Genomic DNA, 26,186 nt, shown 5'->3' on the forward strand with positions numbered 1-26,186 from the left:
AAAGATTATATCTTAAGTAGAATATATGACGACAATGTGAAAAATAAACTCCAATCACTCTTTGTATGTAAAGAAATGTAAACCGGAGCCAAGGAAGAAATTGAAATTTACTGTAAATAATTTAACCCCCTAAATGGTGGAGGGGTTATTGGTGTTCGGCACTTTTTCTTTAAGATTTTTTTGTTCGTTTGTTGTGATAAAAATGTAATTTAAAAAATTATTTTAAAAAAACAAACATTTGACTAATTGTGACCTTAGCTATAATTAGAGCAAAAGCAACAAGTCATTAAATCTATATTCTACCTGACTAAAATGATTGTGGGAGGCTTATAACAATCTAAAGAAATTACAATAAAACATTAAAGATGGCTTGGTTTGAATATAACGTTCTTAACAGACAGGAAGCAACAGATGGAGCATCAGATATCATTACAATTAACACAGGGGACTCCCAAGACTATGTATTTCCACCACTTCTCTCTCTTTGCCCAGGTTCGCCTGGTGCACCAGTTGCGGCCCTATTTGGACAGGGAGTCATTGCTCACAGTCGCTCATGCCTTCATCACCTCGAGGTTCGACTACTGCAACGCTCTCTACATGGAGCTACCTTTGAAAAGTGTTCGGAAACTTCAGATTGTGCAGAATGCGGCCGAGAGAGCTATCGAAGGGCTTCCCAGATTTGCCCACATTTCTCCAACACTCTGTGGCCTGCACTGGCTGCCGATCAGTTTCCGGTCACAATTCAAAGTGTTGGTAATGACCTTTAAAGCCCTACAGGGCATCGTACCAGAATACCTTCGGAACCGCCTTCTACCGCATGAATCCCAGCGACTGATAAGGTCCTACAGAGTTGGCCTTCTCTGGGTACCGTCGACTAAACAATGTCGTTTGGCGGGCCCCAGGGGAAGAGCCTTCTCTGTGGCGGCCCCGGCCTTCTGGAATCAACTCCCCCCAGTGATTAAAACTGCCCCTACCCTCCTTGTCTTTCACAAATTACTTAAGACCCACCTGTATTGCCAGGCATGGGGGAACTGAGACACCTCCCCCAGGCTTTTACATTTTATGTATGGTATGTGTGTGTTGCTTGTTTTTTTAAAAAATGATGGGTTTTTAACTGTTTTTTAATATTAGATTTGTTTCCTTGTAACATTGTTTTATTGTTGTAGTGAGCCGCCCCGAGTCTTCGGAGAGGGGCAGTATACAAATCTAATAAATTATTATTATGAATTATTATTATACCAATAACTGCATCTCAAATGATCCATCTGTTAAACTACTGAATTTTGCAGATGATATAACAGTGATTGGTTTCATTCGAGACAACGATGAAACCACATATTGTTGAGAGGTTGAACAATTAGCCTCGTTGTGCAACTGGAACAACCTGGAACTGAATACACGCAAAACCATAGAAATGGTGGTAGAGTTTAGGAGAAACCCTCCCATTCTACCACCATACTAGACTAGACGACACAACACAGTATCAACAGTACAGAGCTTCAAATTTCTATATCTTAATACCTAAAATGGACAACTAACATCAAAAAGTCATCAAAAAAGCACAACAAAAAATGTTCTTTCTGTGCCAACTCAGAAAGCTCAAACTGCCCAAGGAGCTGCTGATAAATGTCTACAGAGGAATTATTGAGTCTGTCCTCTGCACCTCTATATCTGCACCTCTATAATGGTTCTGCAACCCAACAAGACAAACACAGACTTCAGAGAATAATCAGAACTGCAGAAAAAACAATTACTGCCAATTTGCTTTCCATTGAGGACCGGTATACTGCACGAATCAAAAAGAGGGCTGTCAAAATAATTATTGACTCCTGCATCCTGGACATAAATCATTTCAACTCCTAGCCTCAAAACGATGCTATAGAGCACTGTACACTAAGACCAACTAGATACAAGAACAGTTTTTTATCGAACGCGATCACTCTGATAAATAAATAATTCCCTCACCACTGTCAAACTACTCACTAAGGCTGTATTACTATTACTATTAGTCTTCACATTGTTTCTATCACCCATCACCTCCCACTTAATGACCGTATAACTGTAACTTGTTGCTTGTATCCTTATAATTTATATTAATATTGTTTGTTTCCTGATTGCTTATTTGTACCCTATGACAATCATTACAGTTGTATAGTCATAACTGAGTGGAGATGGGTACCTCATGATTTTGGACAAATGTATCTTTTTCTTTAAGTACACTGAGAGCAATATGCACCAATGACAAATTCCTTGTGTGTTCAATCATACTTGGCCAATAAAGAGTTTTATTCTTGTTCTGCTTCAGCGCCGAGCTCCCAATAATCAAATGCACACCAATTATATAACTAATAAAAGGATTAGTTATACAATTTTTTGTTCCAGTGGCGGCAGAAGAGAAGTGGAGGGTGTATACTGCCACAGACAGCAATGAATTAACATCAGTTTTTAAGATCGAACAGTGTCTGCTGTCCATGAATTTTAGCTGTGCCAGCACCTGCGTCTGCTGGTTGTCTTTTGGGAGCCATGCCAGTCTTGTCAGGCTGCAGCTGAGACGTTCTGAGTGTGGAGCGGTGTGACTGCTAGTGGGAGACAGAAGAGGCAGAGATGGCGGCTAGGAGGAAGAATGCTGAGTGGAATAAGGTGGGCAGAATGAAATAGAGTGAGATTTCCGCGCTGCCCTTCCCTGCTGGAGTGCTACTTCTGTGCTTGCAAACGCCACCGGGAGAGAGGGTTTGGCGGTTGCATGTGGACTGGCAAACAAATGGGACAGGAAGGAGCTACCCTGGTGGGATTCCGACCCCTAGATGCCAGTTGGTGTGAGCAATTGGCGGCTGGCGGCTTTTACGCTAGTGGAAGATGGGCAGTGGCAAGAACAAGAACTATGAGAAAAGAGGGGGGTGGAGGAGGACCAGCCGACGCCTGCAGGAGAGGTGGCCAGCGTTGCTGAGACTGGTGGTTGTGAGTGGCCAGTTGGAAGTAGCGCTGGTGAGGGGGCTGCAGTGCAGTCAAGGCTTGTCACTGTTCCTGAGAGGAGAGAGGCGGTGAAAGAGAGTGAGCCAACGTCCCCAGGAGAGACAGGAAGATCCAGCACTACTGAGACTGGCAGGTGAGAGAGGCCAGTTAGAGATAGTGCTGGCGAGGGAGATATGGAATGACCAAGGCCCGTCACTGTTTCTTGTCAGCAAATGAGAATGGCTGGCAATGTGCTTTGTACCAGCACTTTGTCAACACTCTTTATTTGGTTATTTCATTTTTTTTTCCAAAACTTTATTAATTTTCACATATTTTCTTTAAAAACAGAAACATAATTATATTTTCAGTAATTCTGTATTGTTACATAAAAGAAAAAAATCACACTTCACATATCATCACAGTACTCTTATTCAAATCTTATTTCTTCAGCATAATAATGTTTATATGTTTCTATTTATATAAATGTATACTTATATTTTTCTATTACTGTATTTACATATTTACATTTTTCGTCTTACTAATTTAAAAAGTTACCCATGATCTTCTTACTTGTTTTCCTTAATTCAATCAATTTATGCCACTATTCCCACATTTCATAATATTTAGATTCCGTTTGGCCTCTTAGGTCCAATGTAAGTTTGTCCATCTCGGAACATTCATAAATTATATTTATTATTACCTTATCTGGGGGATCTCAGCATTTCTCCAAAATTGGGCAAAAGTGATTCTAGCCGAAGTTGCTATATGCAGTATTATTATTATTTTCCTTTACTGTATTCTTTTTAAAATATTCCCAATAAGAACAATTCCAGAGTAAACTCTATTGTTTTGTGTGTTATTTCCTGTAGCCATGTATGGATTTTGTTCCAGATTTTTTTTTGTCTCAGAGCACAACCACCACCAGAAGGTGCCATTAGATATTTTGCATCGCCAGCAATTTGGATTTAATTTTGGATATATTTTTGCCAATTGAGTTGGTGTCAAATGCCATCCATAACATATCTTATAATAATTTTCTTTATATGATACAGTTTTAGATAGTTTTAAATTTCTTTTCCATACCTGTTCCTAATCTGCCAAATGAATATTATGCCCTATATTTTGTGCCCATATTACCATCAGTCCTTTGACCACATCTTTGATCCTTTCTTATTGTAATGGGTAACTCTAGATTCTAGAAATGATTTTGTTTCCTGAACCAGTCAGAAGCTTGTCTAATGTACTTGATGTCATGTCTATCCCATATTCTTTACATTCGTTCTATACCTAAATTGTATCTGCACATATGGCCACCAGTCTATGATTATATTTTGGTTACATAAATCTTCCCTATTTCTGAGTTTCCCAGTTACATCTAGAATGTCTTTATAATTCCTTATTTTATTTCTCTCAAGTACATTTGGGTATATCACTGCTTTCACCAATGAAAGCCAGCTCGATATTTTAGTATAATGTTTCCTTTTTATTTTTATGTTGGGTTTTTCTCCTTACTCCATAGAAAGGAGTACATCCTGTTTCTAAATCATGGCTTTCTTATGCCAATATTCTGTTATTTTCAAAATTCACTCAATCTCTGACTCAGGCTAACATTGCAACTGTTTGATATAACTTCCAGTCAGGAAGCCCAAAACCTCCTCTGCTGTTATCATCTTGCAGATCAATTCTTTTTATTCTCGGTTTTTTATTCTGCCACATAAAATTTTTGATGACTTTATCTAAATTTACAACAAAATTTTTATCTAGTTTGAGTGGGACCACTTGAAATAGGTGTGATGATTTAGGAAGAATGTTCATTTTGATTATAGTTATTCGACCCAGCAAGGATAGCGGTAGGTTTCTCCATTTTTAAAATCCAAATCTATTTGTTCTATCACTTTTTAAATGATTATTCTCTTTTATCATTGAACAGTTGTTTGTTAAATAAATACTTAAATATCTAATTGTCTTCACTGCTTGTAAATTCAGATTTCTTTCTTTCTTGTTGAAGTGTCATATTTTTGTTAATATTTTAGTATTTTGTCTATTTATTTTGAGGCCAGCTATTAAGCCATAATTTCCCAATTCTCTAATCAAATTGAATCCTGATTCATGGGGGTTTTCCAAAAGAAAAAAAATATCCGCAAAAGCTTGCACCTATAAGTTTCTTTTTTGACCGTTGTCCCTTTAATTTCTGAATTTTCAACAATACTCCCAATGTTAGTATAAAATGCAGAGAGGATAATGGGCATCACTGTCTGATTCCTTTTTGTGTATTATAATAATAATAATAATAATAATAATAATAATAATAATAATTTATTAGATGTGTATGTTGCCCCTCTCCGACAACTCAGGGCAGCTCTCAACAATAAAACAATGTACAAATCCAATATCTGAAAACACAATTTAAAAACCCTTATTAATAAAATAATCACACAGCCCAATCAAACCATACATAAAACAGTAGTTAGGGGACGTGTCAATTTCCCCATGCAACAACTCATGAAAGGCAAGGAATGTTTGGAATGTAGGAATTTGGAATGTTTTTTTTATGTCTCCATTTATTATTATTTTGGCAGATTGGGAAGAGGATACTACTTCGATCATTTTTATAAATTTGTCGCCTAATTTCATTTTCCTGATTAGTAATTTCATATATTGCCAATCCACATTTTCAAATGCCTTTTGCTCATGCAGGAAGACAGCTGCCACCTGCCTTTGTGGAAGCACTTTGTAATATTCAAAACTGTTTATAATTGTCCTCAAATTTGTCCTAATTTGTCGGGTTAGCAGAAATCCATTTTGATCTGAATGTATTATTTTATTTTAAATTATTTTTACTCTTTTTGCCACAATATTCATAAAAATTTTGTAATCAGCATTTAACAATGAGATTGGCCGGTAATTTTTGGATCAAATTTGGCTCTGCACCTTCTTTCAACAATATGCTGATATATGACTCTGTACAAGATTTTCCCTTCTAGTAATGCTTCATTATATAATTCCAGCCGCAATTCCATTACTCCTTCCATATCTATTCTGTAAAATTCTGCAGGGAATCCGTCCAGCATTCAGGTGATTTGTGGGTTTTTTTGTAGGGCTTTTCTGAATTCCTCCATAGCTATTTCATCATTCAACATTATTTTATCTTCTGCATATTTATCTGCTTGTTACAAATTATCTTCTACAGTATCTTATCTTTCCCCTTTTCTTCCTGTCTATATAGGTTTTCATAAAATTCCACTACAGTCTCTTTAATTTTTCCATCATTATTTTGCAGATTTCCCTAAGAGCTTTAATATATTCTCTTTGTTCCTTTATATTTAATTTTGTTTAGCTTCAGTTAATAATTCTTCTATTTGTCCATTCCCTGGTTTGTTCTGTAACTGGATTTCTAGTTTTTTAATATCCTTTAATATGTCATTATATTAAAACTTTTCTTCCTTATTTTTCTTTGCTTTATATGATGTTATTACTCCCCTGATTAATGTTTTCATTGTATCCCATAAAGTTTGTTTAGAGGTCGGTTGTTTCTTATTTTCTATCAAAAAATACCTTTAACTCTTTTTCTAGCCTTTGTATAATTTGATCATCCTGTATTAACTGCAAATCAAAAGTCCATCTCCTATTATTCTTATATATATATATATATTCTTCCAGGTTATTTTTATCAGGTTGTGATCTGCCCAAATATTAGGCATAATTTCTTTTGTTTCCATTTTCCTGCTAAGTTCACTTGATGTCCACGCCATTTCTATTCTACTGTATGTTTTATGCAGGTTGGATAAAATGTATACTGTGTAGTATTAGGATGAAAAGTCTTCCATAGATCTATCAGATTAAATTCTTCTACCATATCCCAAAAGGTCTTTAGCAATTTAGATTTCCTTGCTTTTTTCTCTTTCCGTCCCACATGATTCTTTCTCTCATCTGTTATCTCATTAAAGTCTCCAATTATACAAATGTTGTTATATTCTATTTGAACTATTTTTGCGTGTACCATTTTATAGAATTCTTTTTGGTTCTTTTTGGGAGCATATATATTTGCAATCAAAATGTTTGTTTTTTCAATTCTGATTCTATTATTAATATTCTTCCTTTGAGATCCTTATATATTTCTTTACTTTTAATTTCTTTTTTAACATAAATTACCAGTCCTCTTTTTTTCCCCTGCTGATGCTATATATACTTTGTCGAATTTTGGAAACTTTAGATATTTCTTTTCATTTTATTTAATATGTGTTTCTTGTAAACACATTATATCATTTTTTGTTTTGCTAATTTTGTAAATATTTTTTTTCTTTTGGCTGTACCATTTAAGCTTTGTATGTTAATCAATATTAATTATACCTCTCTTTGCATTCCTTTATTATGTTCCCTTTACTTCATTTTAGTTTCCTTTATTTGCTTTCTGAGCCCTTGTTCTTGTGTCTTTTGGCTTCGGCTGTCCTTCTATTTCTTTAGTCTTGTCTTCCTTCTAATTCCTATTTTTCACGTGATTGGGAGTCTCCACCTCTTATCTGATGAAATATTTCCATTGCTTTTTCTATATATGTTTGATTATTTCTGAACTACAATGTTGTAGACCTTCATTATCAGACTAGGGAAAGAAATAAGGAGGGACTTGTGAAGTACAGTGATCCCTCGATTTTCGCGATCTCGATCTTCGCGAAACGCTATATCGCGATTTTTCCCACCCGATGACGTCACTCTCTTCCTTCCTTTCTCATCTTTCTTTCTCTCTCTCTTTCTCTATCTTGCTTCTTCCTCTCTCACACTCTCTTCCTCCCTCTCTCATCTCTTTCTTTCCTTCTCTCTCTTTCTCTATCTCTCCCCCTCTTGCTGGCGGGCAGCGGGCGGCGGGCGGGCGAGCGGGGGCATCAGCGAGGAGCCGGGGTTTCTCCTTTGTGTGGGCGGCTGGGAAACCCTGATCTTCGTCTGCTCGCTGCTGCTGCGCCGAGCAGATCAGCTGCTGGGTGGCCGAAGGAACCTTCCCTGGGTCTTCCCCCTCTTGCTGGCGGGCGGGCGAGCGGCGGGCATCAGCGAGGAGCCGGGGTTTCCCCTTTGTGTGGGCGGCCGGGAAGACCCAGGGAAGGTTCCTTCGGCCGCCCAGCAGCTGATCTGCTCGGTAGCGCAGCAGCAGCAAGGAGCCGAATCGGGTTTCCCCTTTGCGTGGGCGGCGGGGAACGCAAACTCCACCATTACGCATGCGCGGCCATAGAAAAAAAGGGCGCACATGCGCAGATGGTGTTTTTACTTCCGCAACCCTACATCGCGAAAAATCGATTATTGCGAGGGGTCTTGGAACGGAACCCTCGCGATAATAGAGGGATCACTGTATACTATATCCATAACAACATCTGTGTAGGCTACCATCTCCCTACAAATAGAGTCTATTAGAATGACTGTTAATTTGTCATCTTCCTCCTACTGCTCTCCATTTGTAGGAGAGAGAAGAATTCTGGCAGGACTGGACAGTAATTCTTTCTATTTAGACCTTGTTTTAATTAAACTATTATGTAATTTTATGGGGGGAGGGAAGAGTGTGAGTGGTGTTGGTATGATTCATGATAGTTAGGAGGCCAACTTGGGGTGTGTGACTGAGACCTGGCTGGATCCCAAAGAAGGTGTTCCGATCTTGAAGATGTGCCCAGTCGGGTTTCAGATCTGGCACCAGCCATGGTCCCAGGGAAGTGGGGGAGGAATAGCTATTATAGCTCGGAAGACCTTCAGCCTACGCAGGCTCTCTGCACCTGAGTTAGTCAGTTGTGAGTCCCTCCTTGTGAAGTTGGACCTAGGGGTTCAGGTGGGCTTGTTGCTCATGTACCCGCCTCCCAGCTGCGTGACAATAGCCCTGCCTGAGCTATTTGAGGAGGTAGCCAAGCTGGCGATCGAGTTCCTCAGACTAATAGGTTTGGGGGACTTTAATGTTACCATCGCTCGGCGAATCCTCTGAGCTGGCGCAGGAGTTCAGGGCTTCCATGGCAACCATGGATCTCACCCAAGTAATTCAGGGCCTAACTCACAAAGAGGGGACACACTCCCGACATGGTATTCTTTTCAGGACAGTTGAGCAATGATCTTAAACATCTCACATTTGTCATAGTCAGATCATTTTCTGCTATGGCTTGAATTTAAGGGCCCCAGTCCTTCCTCGCAGGGAGGCTGAACCGAGGTGATTCCATCCCAGATGACTAATCGACCCAGTGGACTTTCAGAGGGCACTTGGGGAATTACTGGATTTGTTTATACACAATTCAGCGGAATCCCTGGTAATGGCCAGGAACATGGACACAAGGGGGACTCTGGACTAGATAGCGCCTTTGCGACCTCTCTATGACAGTAGACCTAGGAGATCTCCTTGGTTCACCAAGGAACTCAGGGGGATGAAACACCAGAAGAGACATCTAAAGGAGAGTTGGAGGGCCAGTAAATCTGGATCTGACCAAGTACTATTAAGTTCTTATATCAAAATTTGTTTACTGGTGATCAAGGTGGCAAGATACCTGTATCATTCCACCTTGATTGCATCACAGAATCTCGTCCAGCCGCTCTTTTTTGGGTGATTCACTCCCTCCTTAATATGGGCAGGGAGGTGGACAAACCCTTGCAGGGCAATGCTAAGATTATTAATATTTTTTTTGCAGATGAAGCTCAGATCTGAAAGGACCTGACTCCAACTGGAATGCACTTTCAACTGACAGTAAGTTAGTTGAAGTGATAGGGAACCATCTTAGTCCAATTATGTGGGAAGAGTTTGATCTAGTGACGTCTGATGAACTGGACAAGGCCATGGGAGCTGTAAGCTCCTCCACCTGTTTATTGGACCCATGTCCCTCCTGGCTAGTCTCGACCAATATAAAGGTGACATGAGACTGGATTCAGGCAGTTGTTAATGCTTTGTTGATGAAAGGGTACTTCCCATTTCCATTAAAGGAGGCGTGCTGTGTCCTCTCCTCAAGAAGCATTCCCTGGATCCAGCTATTTTAAATAACTATCGTCCTGTCTCCAATCTCCCTTTTCTGGGAAAGGTTGTTGAGAAGGTGGTGGTGCTGCAGCTCCTATAGTCCTTGGATGAAGCCGATTATCTCGGTCCTTAACAGCCTGGCTTCCGGCGTGCCTCTAGCACCAAAACTGCTTTGTTCATGCTGACGGATGATCTCTGGCACGCTTGGGATAGGGATTATTCCTCTATCCTGATACTTCTTGACCTCTCAGCAGCTTTCGATATCATCTACCTTGGTATCCTTCTGTGCCAACTGGAGGGGTTGAGAGTGGGAGACACTGTGGTTCTCCTCCTACATCTCTTGTCAGACGCAGTCAATGTTAGCAGGGGGTTAGAGGTCAGCTCCTAGGTCCCTCCTCTGTGCAGTTCCTCGGGCATCGGAACTCTCCCTCCTGCTGTTTAATGAAACTGCTGGGTGAGATCACCCCGATGACACAGGGTGAGTTACCAACAATACGCTGATGACACTCAGCTGTACATCTCCACCTCGTGTCAATTCAGTGGAGGTGATACGCTGGTGTCTGGAGGCTGTTGAGTCTGGATGGGTGTTAACAGGCTCAAGCTCAACCGTGACAAAAAGTAGTGGCTGTGGGTTTTGCCTTCCAAGGATAATCCTATCTGTTCATCCATCACCCTGGGGGGGAAGAATGACCCCCTCAGTGAGGGTCTGCAATTTGGGAGTCCTCCTTGACCCACAGCTGACCTTAGAACATCATCTCTCGGCTGTGGCAAAGGGGGCATTTGCACACGTTCATCTGGTGCACTAGTTGTGGCCCTATTTGCACCTCACAGTCACTCATGCCCTCATCACCTTGAGGTTCGATTGCTGCAATGTCCTCTACATGAAGCTACCTTTAAATAATGTTTGGAGACTGCAGTTAGTGAAATATGCAGCTGCGCAAGCTCTGATGGGCCTTCCAAGATATACCCATATTGCAACATCACTCCACGAGCAGCATTGGTTGCTGATTGGTCTCCGAACTCAATTTAAGGTGCTGGTCATGACCTATAAAGCCCTCCATGGCTTAGGACCAGGTTATTTATGGGACTGTCTCCCACCTCATGTGGGAGTCAGTGGCCAGTCAGGTCCAACAGAGCTGGCCTTCTCCATGTCCCGTCAATTAAGCAATCCCAGCTAGCGGGTCATAGAGGTAGAGTCGTCTCTGTGGCAGCTCCTTTGGAATCAACTCCACCCAGAGATTCATATCGCTCCCACTCTCTCGGCTTTTTGTAGGGTCTTAAAAACGTACTTTTGCAGCCAAGCTTGGGGCCATTTAGCACTTCTATCTTGCTCCAGTCGAATGTGTGATTGTGATGGAATGATTATGGAAGTCTGCTTTTAATAATTACGATTTTTAGATTAGTTTTAAGTTGGCTTTCTAACATGCTCTATTTTGTATTCACTTCTGTTTTGTAAGCCATCCTTGCAATTGATAATTACTATTACAACTACCATTATCACTACTGTTTACAAAAGCTGTTAGTATTAAGGAAACTTATTGGGATTGAGAGTAAGACAACAACAATTCATGATACTTTGCTAAATTTATTTATTTATTGTTTATGATCAAGGATAACACAGCATTTTAAATTGTGGAAGGAACCAAAAAAGTTTTGCCTAAGTGGGATTTTTGATGGGAATACATAAAAATGATGAGCCTTTCTAATCTATTTAGACTTGCTTCCGGGAGGAGATCGATTAATCAGTCTACCTCTGCAATCCCCAGTCCATCTACACAGAGATCCCTTGAGGACATGTTACCTAGGGAAAGATCCAACTCTTTTAAGGATCTACAGATGATGCTAATACAGATGCAGGATATGATGACCAAAAATCATGATCATATTGAAAGGGAAATTGGGGAAGTAAGAAATGATACGAGCGAACTGAAAGAGAGAATGCAAAATATGGATAATAAACATGAGATCTTCCAACAACAAATTTTAAAACACGAACAAAAACTTCAGGAACTAGAGGATAGAATTGAACGGGATCACAAATGTATGGACGATATGAATGAAAGACTAATTCAGGCTAACAGAAATTTAGAAAATACAGTGATACAGCTGGAAACGGAAAAAGCTAATCACTACCTTCGTTTCCAAAACTTAAGGGAGGAAAAGAGCGAAGATCTCCCCGATATTATGGCTGATATCTTATCCAAAGCTTTGGGAACAGAGAAGGAAGAGCTAAATGAGCTAGATGAGGTCTATAGAATTAATACTATTTTATTTATTATTTATTACTTAGATTTGTATGCCGCCCCTCTCCGAAGACTCGGGGCGACTATGCCAGACATCATAATCTCCCCAAAGAAAAAACTGCAAAACAAAGTTAGGGAATTTGCAAACGATAACATCTGCATGATGGGTGATTTTAGTGGAATAATCAATAAGGATTATGACTATAAAAATGGCAGAAATAAAAAACAAAACAAAAGAACCCTCCCAAATTCTTTTTAAAAACTAATTAAATAATTCAACCTCAAAGACAGCGGGAGGGAAAGAAATCTACAATCTAAAAAATTCACCTACTATTCCAATAGTCATAAATCTTGGTCAAGGTTAGACATAATCTGGACAATGACCGAAATAAACACCCAAATAGAAACAATTGAGATAGAAACTAATTTAGCCTCTGATCATAGTGCACTAAAGGTAAAAAGCAGTTAAACAGATGGACACTTAAAAAGTCAATTTTAAAACAGGAAGATTTCAAACAGAAAATGAAAAAAAACTCAGTTTCTTTTTCCAAGAAAATACAAAAGAGCATACTAGCTTACAAAATCTTTGTGATACAGCCAAAGCGGTAATTAGAAGAATTTCAATCTGATATATGGCCAAAGACTATAAAATGAAAAGAATAAAAATTAATAATTTGGAATAGGAATATAGAAAATTAGAAGAAGAGCTACAAAAGCAATCCCAGAATAATGAACTAAAATAGCAGATGTTTTTAATAAAACATAATTTAAATTTGATAAAGAAAAGTTAGTTCAACATATTAAAAGCAATAAACAATATTATTTTGAAAACGCAAACAAACCTAGCAAGTGGTTAGCTAATAAACTCAAAAAACAAAAAGAAAAGAAATTGATCAACTGTTTTAAAGTAAAAGGAGGAGAAATATGTCATGATTGAAATAGGAAAAAACAGATCACTACTGACTTTTACAGTAAACTATATGAAAACCAGGACAACTTAAATAAGGAAGTATCAATAAAAAGATATCTTTAACCAGGGCAATTTCCCAAAGATCCCGAATGGAACAAAAAAGTTATTAAACAAAAAGATCTCAATAACAGAATTAAGAGAGACAATCAAAAGGCAAAAAAACAACAAAGCTCCAGGGCCAGATGGCCTTCCAATTGAGCTATATAAAGAACTATCAGAAGAAGTAGAAGAGATACGTCAATGAAGTTTTAGAAGGTAAAATACCGCCATCTTGGAAAGGTACAAATTTGGCTTTAATAGCAAAAAAAAAAAAAAAAAGCAGACCCAACCGGAATAGCCAACTATAGACCTATCTCACTCCTGAACGTGGATTATAAAATTTTTATCTTCATATTGGCAAATAGGTTTAAGGGATATTAAATCAATTTATACATTCTGACCAAAATGGATTCCTCTCTGGCAGACAACTAAGAAATAATATAAGGATTATAATAGATGCCCTCGAATATTATGAACTTCACAGTGATAAACAAACTCCTCTAATCTTTTTAGACGCCCAGAAGGCTTTCGACAATGTCTCCTGGAACTTTATGGTAAAACAATTAGAATTTATGGAGTTCAGACAGAAATTTATAAAAGCGATTAGAGTAATTTACACTGAACAATTTGCATACATTATAATAAATGGAGATGCAACATGTAAAATCAATATACAAAAAGGTACAAGACAAGGTTGCCGACTCTCACCCCTTCTTTTTATCTTGACCTTAGAAGCCCTTACCATAATTATTAAAAAGAATGAAGAGATAAAAGGGCTGAGTTGTAAAAAAGAGACATATAAACTTCAGACTTTTGCCGATGATCTTGTATTTATCCTAGAAGAACCGCTTGAATCAGGCCCAAAATTATTAGAAATCCTTGAAGAATTTGGTAAAGTGGCAGGACTAAAAATCAATAAACTTAAAACCAAAATGATAGTTAAAAATATGAATGAGATCAAAAAATTTAGTCTATCTACAAAACTAAACATTCAAATAACTAACGAATAAAATACTTAGGGATCAATCTAAAAGCAAAGGCCTCAAGTTTGAAAGAGGACAATTATGATAAATTGAATGGAAAATTAAAAAAGACTTAGAGAAATGGGGGGAAATACAACTCTCCCTTCTAGGAAGAATAGCCACAATCAAAATGAATATTTTACCTAAAATTATCTTTCTATTCCAAACAATACCCATCCACTTAACTCAAGACTATTTTATAAAATTGAACAGATTGACAAGCAAATTCATATGGCAAAATATGAATCCAGCTAAAATACATGCAAGATAAAAAGGAGGACGGCGGACTGGCCCTACCTAATTAGAAAGAATACTATATCACATCAACTTAGCTTGGGTTCAGGAGTGGATACAACTGGCTAAAATTAGATTACTTAACCTAGAAGGCCATGATCTCCAATCAGGATGGTACTTTTATCTGTGGGACAAAAGACCCAAGATACATAAATATTTCACCAACCATCTTATTAGAAAATCCCTTCTAACTGCCTGGCTAAAAATTAGAAGACAATTTTATAAAGGGATCCCGACATGGTATGCACCACTAGAGGCTTTTATACATCTAAACTTGAGAAAAAGAAGTAATATAATAAGATACAAGGATATGACAAAAATAAATGGAGAGATCAAAACAAGATCCAAGTTGGAAGCCGAAGGCATGAAAATAGAATGGTGGGAATATTTAAAGATCCAATCAAGATTTATTAAAGACAAAAATGTGCTAGGCATTGAAAAAGAAAAGCCGCTAGATAAAATATTATTAGGGCCACATGAAAAACAAATAAAAAACTTTATTGCTGTTTGCTAACTAACAAATTAGACATGACAAAAACAAAAACAAATATAGAAAAATGGAACTTTAATTTTAAATGTGAGATAAAACCCGAGGAATGGCAACTATTGTGGAGTAGGAATTATAAATTGACCTTAGAAACATCATACAAGGAAAATTGGATTAAAATGTTCTACAGATGGCATACCACTCCCGCCAAGCTAGCAAGGATAGATAAAAAAACTACCGTCCAACTGCTGGAAATGTAAAAAAGAATATGGAACGTATTACTACTTATGGCAGGAATGCGAAAAATCTCAAACTTATTGGAAAAGAATAGGAAATTGGTTTGATGAAATTTTAGATATTAATCTAGACAAAACCCCAGCGTGTTTTCTCTTAGGAATTTTATGGCAACATTTCAATAAAAATCACACATATTTGGTAATCCATATCACAACCGCAGCTAGAATAGCTTTCGCACAAATGTGGAAAAATGAAGAAATACCACAGGAAGAGCTAATATTGGAGAAAATTACACGTTGTGCAGAAATAGTTAAATTAACATTAGAATTAAGAAATAATGGTGAATCTCTATTTCACAATTGCTGGGATCTATTTTATCGTTGGCTTGAAGAAGACAAAATCCGCCAAATAAACCTTAAATTATCAACTATGTAAAAGAAACTTACCTGATGTTAAAGTCAATTGTATAAAGGAGATAAAGATATGTGTAATAATTAAGGCTATTACTTGGTTTTTTCTTATATTTTTTTCTATTTTCTGTTAATTTAACTATTTTTAATAATCAGCAATTCAGATTATTAAGTTATCCACAATGATACGCTATAGGTTATAGAGAATGTATGTAATTAGTACCACCATACAGATCTGTCGCACACTCGCCGGCTTCCTATTATGTTTTTATGTTTTTTCTCTTTAATGTTATGTGTCTGTGTTATTTTTGTATTGTTATTGTATATTTATATATGTAAATAAAATTTATTTATTTTTAAAAAGGCACCAAGTATCCTTAGATGTTTTCAAGTATTTGAAAATCTTGCTGAATGTTGATCATGCTTATTGGTACAAATATACATAACAAAAAACTTTGTATTCTGAGATCATGGAATATTAAAAGAGTAGGGAAAAAACTTTGTATTCTGCAGAGGTAGGATTAAGAGCTCACAAAAATGGTAAATGGTGCTCATTTCTTTCTCATACTAGCTGCAATAATCTGTATTGTTTCATTTGATTTAATAACACCAAAATTGGAAAGTTATTTTAATTCTCTAGCTATTCTTGAAGACATAATAATACTAATCTATAATATATTCCCAAGAAAATATAGGTATTTTTGTACTTAATTTGTATTTTCATTTGAACATGCAAATGGTCCTCACAGAGCTTTTTATTGAAGCAAGCACAGGAATAGAGATCCTTCCAACAAAAATGTAGAATTTTTACAGTCTACTTCTTTCCCAACAAAATATGCTTCAGATTTCCTTACCCCTACTGGAAGGCAGTGTTCCAGGAACAAAAACGGTTTTCAAAGTTTGTTATAAAGTTGTCATTTGAAACCAGTAAAACAATATTTAGTTACAGAAAGAATTATGGTAGTTTATTATAGCCTGAAGTGGTTGAAGCAAAATAATTTGGACATATCAAAGAATTTTATGTATGCAGGAGTGATGGCATATTTAATCCTTTGTAATAATGCCTTGTTCTCTGTAATACTTTTTCTTCCTCTCAGAATCATCCTTCCAAGATAGAAGTTCTGTCTCAGAGCTGATAGGGGAAGATAATAAACTGTGTATAGGGAGCTTGGAGTCTTTCACTTTCACAAGAAGTGTATAAGAGAATAATATCATACTTATGCTTGAATTAAAATCACTATCTTTGGTCTCATTTGGATACTCCGAGTCCTCGGGGCGGCATACAAATCTAATAAATTATTATTATTATTATTATTATTATTATTATTATTATTATTATTATTATTATTATACTTCACACTCCATTGTCATCTCTACATATGATAGAGAAATGATACTTCAGTCATTATTTTCATTCATCCCATATCTGAAAATATGATTATATATGTTGTGATGTGTTTAATAAGAATATATTATCTCATTAAAAGCTATTGCATTGTCTGGATGAGAAGATGCGTATCTTGAAACTGATCAAATTATTTGATCATATTTCTTTCTTCAAGTCTACATTATCTTCAGTATTATATGTGGATAACCGATTAAGAGCATTGAAGGGAGCACAATTACATTCAATGAATAGAAGAGCATGGTCTTTTTCCACGACTATTTGTAGGACTGATCAAACAATATAATATTCAGCCTGAGTCCATTTTTTTCAAACTTTATTTTAATAGTACTTTTGACAAGTGGAAATATGTAGATTTGTATATTATGAGGGATGAACTAAATTATGTTTAACAGTTTACAATACTTAAGAACAAATTTAATTACTGAGTACTACCTTTAACTTTTAACTAATTTTGACTCATTTTGTTTTATCTTAGGATATAGGGTTATCATACATAAACCATCTATTAGAAATTGGAGATTATGATTTAGCCGCAAGGTAATGTTTTTAGCTTATTTTTGTGCACATACAAATATATATTTGATTGTAATTGTTGAATTTTATGTTTTTTGAGTGCTCGCAGTCAGAATAAAAAGTAATTCATAATTCATTTTAAATTACTGTTCTGTTAATTCACAAGTAATGAAGTATGCAAGTAAATTTTTTAACATTGAAAATATTATTTATGAACACTTTGCTTATTATATATTTTCTCAGAAAATGTCAGAAGATACTTGGCAAAAACACAAATTTATGGGAATGTGAAGTATACAGATTTAAAGAAATTGGGCAACTTAAGGTTTGTATGACTTAACACTGCTTGCTTGTCACATGTAGAAGTTAATAAATCATATACTCTTTATGTCTTTATTACTTTTCCCAAAAGTAGGCATATTCAAAATTTGCTGTACTATATTTCATCTGTTATTTTCTCTATGTGAATTGGGTCTGTCTAGATGCTTCTATATTTCTTTAATGCACAATATGGTAAGTTTATTCATTGAATTTCAAGAAATAGCATTACATATCCTAGAATCTAAAACAGAAATAAGTTGATATTCATGGCATAATAAAATGTTGAAACATGCTATTAATCGTTTTTGAAACAAGAAACTTAACAAAATAGTATTTTGGTTCCTTGTACGATTTTTTATATGTCAGACATGGAAGCTGAATTATGTCTGTCTGAGTTTGTCCATTCTCTTTCATACTTCAGAGAGTTGTAAACTTTCAAGAGTCTTTAAAAGCACAGTAGACACTTATGGTCTCTTGATTCAAGAGTTTGTAGACTGATTAATTAATAATACATTCAGCATTAATTGTGTTTCAAAGTGACAGATTTTGGGCCTGTTGTGTACTGCAAGATTAGAAAAAACTCATGCACTTTGACTACTGGCAGAGCAGATCAGGAATTTTTAATGGACATATTAGTTAGCAAACATCAAAATTAATAGATTGACCATAGCATATTGCTTAAAAGGCTGTTACTTCTCAAATAGTAAAAATAATTTATGAACCTGTGTATTGATTCATATCCATATTCTCACTATAGATCTTATGTCTTCCTATTCAAACTCAATGAACCAAAAGGAGCATATTATTAAAATCTCAGTAGATAGTCCTTTTAAGTTGTTAAATTCTGCTCAAGAGTCTGAAAGCAGGGATGGGCTCAGACCGGTGGGGGGTGCGCAGTGGGGTAGCAAACATGGAGCTCCACCCCAGAGCAACCAATTTGCACTGAAAAATGTTGAAAGAAAATGCAGGGCATCCTGCATAAGCCATGCCCACAGTGTGGTAGTAAAAATTTTGGTAGCACTTCACTGTATGAAAGTATTGCAAAACTGCAGTTTTTCTCATAGCAGCTGTCTTGTACAGAATTAAAGATGGATGGTAAAACAACAGCACTATTTATGGGGGAAGAGTAGGTATAATAGGCAGATATTTTGCTAGATTAGAAGATAGCCTCTCAGGTTTGCTTGCCTTCCTCTATTTCACTTCACCTTAAAATATGTATGGATAAATGGGTGATATACTATTTCTGCCACCACCACTTTCTTCTAGATTTATTTTCAAGTTGGGTGTAAACATCTAACAATAGTGCCTTATGCTATCCAGAATACTTTTAAATTTAGAAAATCTTTGTAGATTGTCCAAAAAGCCTGTCAGGGAAATTAATGAGTTTCCAAAGTGATCATTGTTTTTGTTGTTCAAGTCATAACCAACCCCATGGACTATATTGCCCACTATATTGCCCATGGACTATATTGCCCACTAGGCCCCTGTCCCCCCAAAAATGCTCAAATTGATGCTCATTTCATCAATGACACTATCTAACCTTCTCATTGTCTGCTGTCCTTTCTTTTGTCTTCAATATCTTTTCCCAATATCAGTGTTTTTTTTACTAGTGAGTCATCTCTTCTCATTTGCTGGCCAAAATATTTGAGTTTCAGCTTCAGTGATTGTTCTTCCAAAGAACATTTGGGATTCATTTCTTTTAGGATTGACTAGTGTGACCTCCTTGAAGTCCAAAGGAATTTTAAAAGTCTTCTCCAACATCACAACTTAAAAGCATCCATTCTTTGGCACTCAGCTTTTAGTCCAACTCTCACAGCCATAGAAAACTATTTGGAAAATAATAACTTATCTCTGCTTTTTAATATTCTGTCTAGGTTTCTTATAATTTTCCTCCAAGGAGCAGGCATCTTTTAATTTCATGACTGCAGTTGCTATCTGCAGTGTTTTAGGATCTCAAGAAAATAAAATCTGTAACTGCTTTCGTTTCTTACCCTTCTACTTGCCAAGAAGTGATGGGATTGGATTACATGATTTTAGGGGTTTTTTTTAATGTTGAGTTTCAAGCCATCTTTTTCACTCTCCTCTTTCCATCAAGAGGTTCTTTAGTTCCTCTTCACTTTCTGCCTTTAGAGAGGTATCATCTACATAACTGAGGTTGTTTATATTTCTCATCACAATCTTAATACTGGTTTATGATTCATCCAGCCCAGCATTTCACATTAATCTGCATATACCGTATTTTTGGTGTATAAGACGCACCGGTGTATAGGACGCACCTAGATTTTAGAGGAGGAAAACAAGCAAAAAAGTACTCTGAACCAAATGGTGTAGTATTAAATAGTAATAGTAGAATGGAATGGAATGGAATGGAATGAATGGAACAGAACAGAATAGAATAAAATAGAATAGAATTCTTTATTGGCCAAATGTGATTGGACACACAAGGAACAGTGTTTCCCCTAAGATGCACGCTGGCGCACCCAGCAACAAACTATCGTGCAGAATTTTTCAACCCTGCGCAGGAGCCGAGCGCTATTCCCAGGGTCCTTGGCCCCAACCCCAAGTATTGGTCCTGTGCCTTGGACTCCCTTTCCAAGCCAGCCCCCAGCAAAGCCCAGGCTGCGGAGGGGGAAGAGGGGAACGCTACCCCAGCCAGCCGATGGCGAGACCCTTCCGCTGTGGGGCTTGTGCGATGCAACTCTGGTTGGTCTCCTCCTCCTCCCCCCTCCCTCCCCTGCATGACGATGTTATGGCCTCTTGCTGGGGAACAGAAGAGTCCATTGCTTGGAGGTCAGCGCAGCTCCTGCTCCCCGTCGCCTCCTGTTGTGGTAAGGTGATGCCCTTTGTGTCCGGAATCGGGAAAGCCGGGGTTGTCATGGGACCAAACACCATTTCTTTTTTCTCTCCTTCCATCCTTTCCCTCCCCCCACCTTCACAACAAACTGGCAGGACGAGACTTCCTAGACCGGCTTTTGTTTCTGAGAAAGTCTTTGAGGATGGCAATGGGCAGCCCTGCCTTTCGTGCCCATCTCTCCCCCCATCTTTACCAGGCACCGGAGTCTTGGGCCATCCCCAGGAACGGTGCTTTTCACCTCCTGAGAGGGTTTAAAGCAGGGCCTGGAAGATTGCGGGGCCCCCATTTTGAAATGGGGAATCCAGCAGTCAAAGGGGACACGAGCCGTCCATTGTGAGTGCTGAGACAATGGGAGGGGGGAGAAAAGGTGAGAGTGCCTGGCAGCACATCTCTTCCCGATCCCGTTTTCCTCCAGCACGCCCGGGATCCAGACCCCTCAGCACAGTCCCCCCTGTTTCGGAGATAATGGAATCTGCTCCGGGATGATCCCTCCTTTATTTCTTTATTGGCCAAATGTGATTGGACACACAAGGAAGGAGAGAGAAATGAGAGAGTGAAGGGGGAGAGAGAGGGAGAGGACACAGAAATGAGAGAGACCTGGAAGGAGAGAATGAGAGAGAGGGAAAAAGAGAGAAAGAAGTAGAGAGAAAGAAAGAAAAGGGAAAGAGAGGGAGGGAAAGAGAGAAGTGGAGAAGAAGGGAGGGAGGAAGGAAGGAAGGAAGGAAGGAGGAAGAATGAAATGAATGGAGGGAAGGAGAAAGGAAGGACATTTGGGGGGGGGGACAAATTTTTCTTTTTCTCTCAACATACATCCAAACAATACAGTGTACCATCTAATTTTCCATGAATAAAATGTGGTATTTTGTTAGTAACTAATACCAATCATCAAAAATATTCTCTATTTTCAATCAATTAAAAATCATTAACATATTTATCTCCCCAATAATTCTAAATTCAATTCTATTTATGCATTAATCCAAATCAGTATCACCTACTACATATCTTATTATAATTAATACTTCTAACTTTATTAAAATAGATCAGCAATTCCTAAATTCATATATCTAAATAGAAAAAAATAATTAAAGTTTTAAAAAAGAGCAAACAAAACAATACTCCAAGCTTAATCAACCGTTCTCAAACTCCAATTTTTTAAATCTGAGCAGAACTTTGAACTGAACCCTTTTCTTTTTTATTTTTTTGTATCCCCTTTTAATCCCCTTTTCCATTTTATTCTTTCTATTCTTCCTTCTAGGAAAGAAGGGCTTTGTTAGAAAAATAAGTTATTGGATCAGACTTTGGACACTTGACAACTGGTCTGTAGTTATGATGGTGGCAATGTCCCAGGGTTTTGTGAACCTATTTTTGGATCTTCTGACAAGCAACTGCAGGGATTCACTAAATGACTAGGGCAAGAGAGATGGTAAAGTGTGGCAGAACGCGCTTAACAACTGTTTTACTCAGGAGACAGAAACGTTGGCCTCCATTGGGGTCAGAACAGAAACACTTTTTTCAGTGATTTATGCCCCTTTTTCACATTTACAACCCTTGCAGCAGTCCCACGACCGTGTGATCAAAACTTGGCCGTGTTTCATATTTATGACTGTTGCTGTGTCTTGAGGTCACGTGACCCCCTTTTGCAACTGTCTCACAAGCAAAGACAATGGGGGGAGAGAATCCAGATTCGCTTAACGACTGGGTTTCTAACTGATCCACGCCCAGGCATGAAAATGTGCCCCTCGGCAACATTCGGTATATACATTCGGACGCACCCAGTTTTTGACACACTTTTTTGAAGTAAAAAAATGTGTCTTATACACCGAAAAATAAGGTAAGTTAAATAAGCAGAATGTTTATTTAATATACAGCCCGCTTATACCTCTTCACCTATTTTCCCTCAGGTTTCTCAAAAGACAGATATATTGGTCTGGTACTCCCCTTTCTTTAAGAACTTGACACACTTTATTATGATCAAGTGTTAAAACCTTTGATTACCCAATCAAAGGTTTTAACATAATCAATGATGCAAAAGTACATTTTTTAATAAGTTCCTTATTTCTCCAAGGCCCAGGAAACGTTGAAAATTTGATTTCTAGTTCCTCTGCCTCTCTTTTTGAAACACAGTTTTTACTTCTGGTAGCTAGCATGGATTCTAGCCATTGATTCTTGCATTTGTAATAATGTTTCTTGAATAGATTGCAAGCGAATAGAAGATCCTGATTTTTCCTTTGATAGCATAGTATCAATAGTTTTTTGATGCAAAGGTGACTCTTGACTAATTAGAGTGGAATTAGATGTTTGTTTTTTGTTCACTTTAGTAGTTATAATTGTATATATTAAGTGAGCTACGTACATTTTTCCAAAGTAACATATAATTGTTATACTTTAATTTAAAAGGTCTTTATAAAAGAGATAAATGATCCAACTTTTCTAATTAGTCCTTATTAAAGATTTCTTCCATATTATGGTTATTCAAAAACAAAATTTAAATTCCTTATATATAACTTCTCTGTAAATAATCTACAGATAGTTAATTATTAATATTTGTTGTGAGTGATCCTTGTCAGCCTCAAGACATGTCTGATTCTGAGGACAATGAGAATTTGTGGGAAACATAGCCATGCCCAGAACAATATTTAGTTAACTTAAATATTTCTATAGCTAATACAATTAATACATCTCTAAATTAATTATTCTCACTATTATATTTATTTCTTTTTTGTTTTAGATAATAATAATAATGATAATAATAATAATAACAACAACAACAGAGTTGGAAGGGACCTTGGAGGTCTTCTACTCCAACCCCCTGCTTAGGCAGGAAACTCTACACTACTTCAGACAGATGGTTACCCAACATGTTCTTAAAAACGTCTAGTATTGGAGCATTTACAACTTCTGGAGGCAAGCTGTTCCACTGATTAATTGTTCTAACAGTCAGGAAACTTCTCCTTAGTTCTAAATTACCCACGGTCCTGCCAACCTGTATTGCTTAGTCAGTGGGACGTGGAGAAGTGATCTTATTGGTCTCAGGGAAGTATGCGGCAGGAGATGGTCCCATAAATAGTCTGGTCCTAAGCCATGTAGGGCTTTATAGATAATAACCAAACCTTGAATTGTGACCAAGACTAATTGATAGCCAGTGCAGCACACAGAGCATGTACTGGTGCATGTACTGAGGTATACCCATGATGGCTTGTGCAACTGAATTCTGGACTATCTGCAGTCTCCAAACATTCTTCAAAGGTAACCCCATGTAGAGCGCATTGCAATAATCAAGATGGGAGGTGAGGGCCTGAGTAACTCTGAGCAAAGCCTGGTCCAAAGAGGCCATAACTGGTATATCAGGCGAACCTTGGCAAAGATCCCCCTGGCCACAGTTGAGAGATGGTAACCAGCTGTGGTTCCAGGAGGACACCCAAGTTGTGGACATTGTCTGAGGGGGTCAAATTTTCCCCCCCCCCCAAACAATTGATGGACAGATGGAGTGGTCCTTCGGAGGAAATGCCCAGAGCCACTTGGTCTTGTCTGGGTTGAGCTTGTGTCTGTTGGCTCCCATCCAAATCCTTACAACTTTCAGGCATTGGCCCATCACATGAACCACTTCACTGAATTGGCAAGGGGTGGAGATGTATAAATGGGTATCATCAATGTGCTGATGATATCTCATCTATGCTGTTGGATGATCTCACTCAGTGGCTTCATGTAAATGTTAAATTGTAGATATAAATAATAGATATCTTCATTTATATAATTAATAAATGTACACATAATTCCTAAGCAATTAATTACCTGAAAAAGGTAAAGAGAAAATATAATAAACTTTTAATATATACATTGATTATTTTATATCCACTTGTCGCTACTCTGGTGATTCTAAGACTCTGTTATTACAAATTATATTTTCGCTTGAAAAAGATCAAAGAAGGTAAATATAAATTATCAATGGTAGTAAAATATCAAGAATAGAAAGTTGAGAAGAACTAAATAAAGAGAGAGAAATGATGGGAGCTGAAAAAGTGGGAGAGCAAAGAGGAGAAGGCAAGCACTGAAAAGTTAATAACCATTATTCATATGAGCTGCAGAGGAAAGAAAAGAGAAGAAAAAAAGAAGAATATGGAATTGCAGTTTACACCTTTGTTATTTCTTCCTTCTCTTTTCCCCCTTCTTTTTTAGATATGCATGTCCAATCAAAATATATTTGTATTTTTTTCCTCTGTATCTGGTTATTCACACTTACAAGGTCCTATTATCATGAATTGAAGAGATTGTATATAGTCCAATCCGATCTTAATTTTATCCTTTATTCATGTCTGTTGCTGTGATCATGGTTTATTTCCCAAGTGCTCCTCATTTTAACCAAACTTTTAAAGTTCTAAATCCACAATCAAGAATCCGATTCTTATATTTAGTCAGTTCTTTTTTAATCTGTCACAAATATCCTAGTCATGGAGTCCAAACTCTATTTTTTTCTGTTCGTAAAAACCTTTTTGGTTTTTTGCACAGTCACTCTCATCTGGGACAATAATAGCGCTGAGTTCTTGTTGTTTCCTGGTTTTTTTTTATCCCCCCGTCCAACTCCTTGTTCCCATTATTAGAAACATAGAACATAGAAACATAGAAGTCTGACGGCAGAAAAAGACCTTATGGTCCATCTAGTCTGCCCTTATACTATTTTCTGTATTTTATCTTATTATTTAAAGCAGCTCACCTCTTTGTATCCAGAACAGGTCCACTGGACTAGAAGCTTAGTTCTTGTGAATTTACGTTAACACAAAGTTTTCACTGTAAGGCATTCAATCTTTCCACCTGTCTTTCTCACACTGTCATGAAATGCGGTGTCCATTTCATGGTCTCTCAAGTCCCTCCTTCTGTTTGCTGCTGAATTGAATTTCAATTCATAATCCTCTCACTCTTCTTTCTATTCAGTACAATTCACCAAGTAAAATTCTTGCTTCTCTGATATCACTTATTGTAACCCAATCTTCTCCTTCTGCTGTGTGCCCATCCCTGCTTAGGCCAGACAATAAATGCCGGTTCTTTCCTGTTGAAGATGAGGGGCTTATGTTCGTCCTATGAAGCAATGGTGATTTGTCTCGTGAGCTTCGGAAACTCCCCTTTCCATTGAAAAAGTCCAGCTGAACTTTCTAAAGGTTCTTCAGAGCAGAAAAAGGAGGTGTATAAGCAGAGTCCTAACACTACCACTGGAAGTCGCTAAACTGACCTTTTCCAATCCTGTGTTTATAGTGGAGTTTTCAAAGTCTTCCGGCATATAGAATTTATTTATTTATTTATTTATTCAATTTCTTTTAAATGCCACCCTTCTCCTTAGACTCAGGGCGGCTTACAATATGTTAGCAATAGCACTTTTTAACAGAGCCAGCATATTGCCCCCACAATCCAGGTCCTCATTTTACCCACCTCGGAAGGATGGAAGGCTGAGTCAACCTTGAGCAGGTGATGAAATTT

General features: G+C 37.4%; 1 protein-coding gene across 4 annotated transcripts in view; it reads left to right on the plus strand.

Annotated features, from left to right (window-relative positions):
- The window catches only part of VPS41 (VPS41 subunit of HOPS complex), a 496,439-nt gene that overhangs the window by 326,461 nt on the left and 143,792 nt on the right, over window positions 1-26,186 (plus strand). For all 4 annotated transcript variants that reach the window (XM_070726287.1, XM_070726291.1, XM_070726289.1 and 1 more), the window contains 2 exons: window positions 17,505-17,566; window positions 17,786-17,867. In XM_070726287.1, the coding sequence (XP_070582388.1) occupies window positions 17,505-17,566; window positions 17,786-17,867 (144 nt within the window). The remainder of the gene's footprint in view (window positions 1-17,504; window positions 17,567-17,785; window positions 17,868-26,186) is intronic.

This window comes from Erythrolamprus reginae, chromosome Z (genome assembly GCF_031021105.1).
Source record: "Erythrolamprus reginae isolate rEryReg1 chromosome Z, rEryReg1.hap1, whole genome shotgun sequence".
NCBI lineage: Eukaryota > Metazoa > Chordata > Lepidosauria > Squamata > Dipsadidae > Erythrolamprus > Erythrolamprus reginae.